The following is a 5047-nucleotide window of genomic DNA, read 5'->3' as shown; positions in this document are numbered from 1 at the left end:
CCGGTGTCCGACACAAGGCATTTTGTAGCAGCCGTATTGCAGTAAGCTATATAGTATATTATTATATGTTGCAGTCGGAAGATTGACGACGGAAATTTATCGGCGCGTACAATATGTGCGTCGGCGTCATCCGAACATTGCGCACTCAATCGATTTATTGCGACAGGCTATAAAATATGGTGTATGTTATAAGCATACATAAGAATAATATTCACCTACGTCAGTTGCCCAACTTGGAGTATATTTTTTTATGGCGGAGGAGGGGTAGGGGGTAAAATATCATAAATATTTTGTACTCAAAGTGTCTAAAATTATAGTGGAGGAAGAGGTGATAGCGCCTTTCCACACTTCGAATAATTTATATTATTTATACCAATAATAAATCTATACAAACGTAGACACTTCATACCTATATGGCTAGATGTAGAGCAGTCCTTGAAATTTTTTTAAATTGTCGAGTTGATGAAAATATGTTATTGCATTAGTATAAATATTATATCCATGTTTTATTGTGTAAAACAATATTCTAAAATATATTTAATATACCCACGTAATAGTTATAGTGTCTATTGCAACATTTACAGCACATTTAAACCATTGTATCTACGGCTATAAAAATAAATATTTTAATGACTAATTACTTATTAGTTATTAGTAATCAAGTGGGTAAATAAATGCATACAAAAAAATGATATTCATAGTTAATATTACGCTTTTAAAATAAAAACAAATGTATTACATTTACGGTGCAACCTAAACGGCTCCCATCCATTGTTTGTTGCAGGTTGCCTAACGGCTTAGATTCGACCACATAAGTTCTTTATAGCTTACTTTGCATATACAATTTAAAAAACCACCAATATATTTTTAGTTCATGATGTAGGTATATACCTAATACTTATGATTTTATACATAGCGCCAATTTTTCCAATTTACTTTGCACATAAAATTAAAAGATTTAAAAAAAAATATTAACACATTTTTAATCATACCTTTTTTGAGATAGTCTTAAATCTGTATGAAGCGGGGAGGAAATTGTTTTCTCGAAAACGGAAGCCGTTTAAGAATTGACGAATTCGAGCCAAATGGACTATAGCCGTAATATACGATTAATTAGAACTTAACATAAGAGGGAGGGAAAAAACAAGACTTTTGCACACACCATAAAAGTATATAATTTTGGGGAACTGCCCCCCCCCCCATCACCACCCTAATTTACGCCTTTGCAGACTTTGTGTGTATATTATAGCGCCTTAACAGATGGGTACCTACATACTGTATATATTACTTGTATATATACATACAACTACAATATTGAATAGGAACAATATAGTAATAATATTACGTCATGTAGCAATTTTTCTGGTTTCGTAACAATCATAATATCAGTACCGTAGCCAGAATTTGTTTTAGGGGGGGGGGGGCTACAATATTTTATTACTTGAGTTGGGATATAGTTTGACATTTTCAGGGTGGCCCCTTAGCTACGGCATTGCATAATATTAGGCACTATAAACACGAGAGTATTATAGATGAGGTACGTACCGATGTAGCAATAGAGGAAAATATTGTACAAATAATAATACATTGACATAACGTTGTGGGCACGACCGCGGCGGTGCACTGGCTGCAGTGAGCTGGCGTGTCGGCGGCGTCGGCGGCGTGTCGGTGGCGTTTAAAACAACCAAAAGAATATGTAAAAGCCTCGGCGGTCGATCACCGTGCCGTCGTAACGGGAGAAGAACGACCACAGCGAAACGTAATAATAGATGATCATCAACAGCAGCACGCAAAAGCCCTGAGCCTCGACGGGGGTCATGTTGGGGCCCGGGTGACCTTACCGGGGTGCTGCGCTATATGCTGACGAGTGACGGTCCGCCGTCGGGAGTCTGCACACTCCGTGGTCGGCGGCGGCGGCGGCGCGGCCAGTGCGACGAAGCGACCGACGACCGACGACCGACAGGCGACGACGGACCGCGACCGACGGTCGGCCCGCCCGAGCGATCGGCGTCCTGGGACCCTGGTACGAATCCGGGCAAGTGATGCGTCCGTGGACGGCGCGACTCAAAATGCACACGTACGGACAGCGGGTGCCCAAAATGTCGGGAAACTGTCAGCAGACCGCGCGCACGGGGGACCCCTTGGCTCGGCCTGCGCACCGGCCGGTGCGTTGGGGCAGGTCATGGTCCGGGCGAGTCCACGTCGGCCGCCCGGGTGAGGGACGGTGCGAGGCCTCACGGACCGACGACGGTCCCTTACCCGACCGGCGGCCGATGGATTTGCCCACGACCAAAGCGCAGCGAAGTGCACGTGCTTATCACCGGTGTGCAACGTTCTTATCACCGGCCACGTTCCGCAAACGGCTACGCGTCGACGGCAACCGGCCGACAGCAATAATAACGTTTATTACCTAAACGTCCTACTCGAACAGTTTCGTTCCAATTCGCTCGCGGTCTCATGCGCCCCCCGTCCCGTCCGTTGCACAGAGTGCACTCTTATAGTCTTATCATAGCGAGAGTGCTCTGACAAGTGACAATGGCTTCGTCTGGGGGTCTTTAATCGGCCGAATCCACTTCTGTTCAGCTTCTGTCACATTTGATTGTTTGAAGACGAATTTAGTCGACGCAGTCCACAGGCAGGTACCTTACGTCGTCGGTTCGTGGTCAAAACATTAACAGTTTTTCCTCAGAATTGCGTTTTAATAGATAATAATATTAAGATTGGTGATCGGTCCTTACTCCTTATTTGAGTTGTTGGTGTAAGACTTGTTCAGTCGTATGCATGCAAACAAGTAGAAACACCTACTGTCCAGCGAAACAAAATACTTGCCCCGATAAAATAACAGATCATTCTGGAAATGGGATTCATTGTTAATTGTTTAAATTTTGAGTATTATTCGTACAGTCAGAACTAAACACTATGTTTAGTACTCTCTTAGATATTGAAATTAGTTTTGTTATAACAATAAAATTGTTTTTAATTATAAATTTAAAAGTGTACTAATAACAAATAACTAATAAGTAATGTTCTTCATTGCTTCATACAAAATTGATATACTTCTAAAGATTTCAATAGGTAGCTATTAACATTAATTAATAATTCTTTGCCATAGTTTGTATGCGTTCAATATAGATGCAGATATTTTGCTGACAGAATTTGTTGTTTAATTAATAAACCTAATATTTTATATTAATGCCAAGCTTTAGTATAGATCACAAGATTATTTTTTCTTGATTCTACAATTAAATATTACAGTATTATGCTAGAAAAATAGAAAAATACCTCATACGTTTCAATTAGTTTAAACAAAAATCGATAAAAAATTATTTCAGGTACGAGTGCATATCGCAATTGAATTGGACTAATATCAAACATGTGTAAGTAAATTTGAAATGTATTTTATTAAATCATTATTATCTATGAACAAATCATGTAATAATCTGTGTATTCATAGCTAACATTTTATACACTCCATTGTCACAAACGGCATTTGAGTCTTCTGGGGTCTCAAAAGTAGACAATCTATTAACTGTTAATCAGTTAGCACGTCAATTGTTGCCATTGAAAGTAACTAATAAAGAAATAGATTCCGGACTCAAAAAGGTAAGTGCAATATAATATTTCAAATGAATAATGATTATTATTAAAGATATATTTTCTAGATATATTGGTTGGGTAATTATACACACAAGAAAACACCAAAACCTGTAGATAAATCTAAACCGAAAAATCAGTTAAAACGAATACTAGGATTAAATCATCCACCAAAAAATGTTTTATCATATGCTGATGCAATGAAGTTGAATGAGCTGTGGATGTCATACATGAAAAAAATTGTTAATTTTGATGATCTCCGCAAAAGAGGGTAAGACAATATTATATAGTCCTATATTTTCATATATTATCATTTTTATTTATAAATTCTATGATTTTACAGATGGGATGGTACTCCAGGATGTAAACATTGGGAACAATTTATGACTTCACTGTACAAGTGTGATTTTCATGGTGCTCACATTAAAGTGGTCAGTTCCAAATGTTGTTCATATATTTTAGTGTCTGGTGTTATAATTCTTGAAACAAAAAATACTTTCCAAATCATAGGAATTGATAATAAACTAAAGAGTGAGTTTCTTGTATTAAAAATTATGATTATATTATTATGATATATTAAATCAATTGAATTTATATTTGTTTTTGCAGCTGTACCCAAAGAACAGTGTATTTTTGAATTAGAACTTGAAGGATATATCATTCAGCTCTATGGTAAACATTTTGTAGTCAGATCAAAAGATCGTTCTAAAAAGAAAATAAAGGATAATCTTATATTAGAACTGTGAAAATTAAGACCACAAAAAAAACAGATCTTATTGTTTAATAATGTATTTTTATGTATAAATTAAAATTTGCTTTTTATGCTAATTAGAATATTTTTCTGATACTTATTTTAACAAGATTTAAAAATTATTAATTTAAATTAGAATTCTTGATTGAAAAAGTTCTCTATTCTGAAGTAATTAATGAAAGAATAAATAAATAATTACATTATTATGGGAAATTCTAAGAATAATAAAAATAAAAAATAAGCACCTGTAATATAGGCATGTAATTGTAGATAAAATACTAATTATAGTTTTTCAATTTGAGAACCCATAAACATATAAAATATTAAAGGTATTATTAGGGAACAATAAGTATAAAAGTATCTTACTTTTTATATCATGTATCTGTCCGTTAATAACATTTTGAAAATTTTAAATCAAACATATATTCCTCCATATTGTATAATTAATCGGCCAGCATCAGCTAGATTTTGACTATTTCCCGTTTATTTTTCCAAACACTTATTATTATTATTATTATTATTATTTTTTATGTACTAACTAAAAACTATATTTACTTACGTCGAGGCTACTATTCTAATGTTTCAAGTTTTAATGAGAATTTATATATATTGATTTATATTATATAACTAGCTTATCCCATGAACTTTGTTGCCCTTTAAAAATTCCAACTCTATATGAGACTTGATGGTGATAATTCGAGC

At 35.5% G+C, this 5047-nt stretch overlaps 1 protein-coding gene and 1 long non-coding RNA gene across 4 annotated transcripts in view; one reads left to right on the top strand and one right to left on the bottom strand.

Moving 5' to 3' along the window:
* LOC111038164 overlaps positions 1-1914 on the bottom strand; it is a 7018-nt gene extending 5104 nt beyond the window's left edge. The window contains exon 1 of the long non-coding RNA XR_002604947.1: positions 1546-1914. This is a non-coding gene — a long non-coding RNA (uncharacterized LOC111038164). The remainder of the gene's footprint in view (positions 1-1545) is intronic.
* A 441-nt stretch (positions 1915-2355) lies between these two features.
* On the top strand, positions 2356-4422 carry LOC111038172 (ribonuclease P protein subunit p29). 3 transcript variants are annotated; one of them, XM_022321151.1, is made up of 6 exons: positions 2356-2635; positions 3333-3377; positions 3455-3603; positions 3663-3865; positions 3938-4125; positions 4204-4422. In XM_022321151.1, exons 2-6 carry the CDS (start codon positions 3374-3376, stop codon positions 4338-4340), a joined length of 681 nt encoding a protein of 226 aa, XP_022176843.1. In that variant the 5' UTR covers positions 2356-2635; positions 3333-3373; the 3' UTR covers positions 4341-4422. The 3 variants fall into 3 exon arrangements, with proteins under 3 accessions (XP_022176843.1, XP_022176842.1, XP_022176844.1); XM_022321150.1 differs by having other exon boundaries at positions 2356-2639; XM_022321152.1 differs by having other exon boundaries at positions 2356-2655.
* Positions 4423-5047: the final 625 nt, after the last annotated feature.

Source organism: Myzus persicae, unplaced genomic scaffold (genome assembly GCF_001856785.1).
Source record: "Myzus persicae strain clone G006 unplaced genomic scaffold, MPER_G0061.0, whole genome shotgun sequence".
NCBI classification, from domain to species: domain Eukaryota; kingdom Metazoa; phylum Arthropoda; class Insecta; order Hemiptera; family Aphididae; genus Myzus; species Myzus persicae.
Note: the sequence above shows the minus strand (reverse complement) of the source record. Positions and strands in the feature narration are given on the sequence as shown.

Bases quoted from the DNA above. Each gene is read 5' to 3' on its own strand.
- LOC111038172 (XM_022321151.1), top strand. The intron at 3,866-3,937 runs GTAAGACAATAT...ATGATTTTACAG, and splicing joins GATGATCTCCGCAAAAGAGG to ATGGGATGGTACTCCAGGAT. The intron at 4,126-4,203 runs GTGAGTTTCTTG...TTGTTTTTGCAG, and splicing joins AATTGATAATAAACTAAAGA to CTGTACCCAAAGAACAGTGT.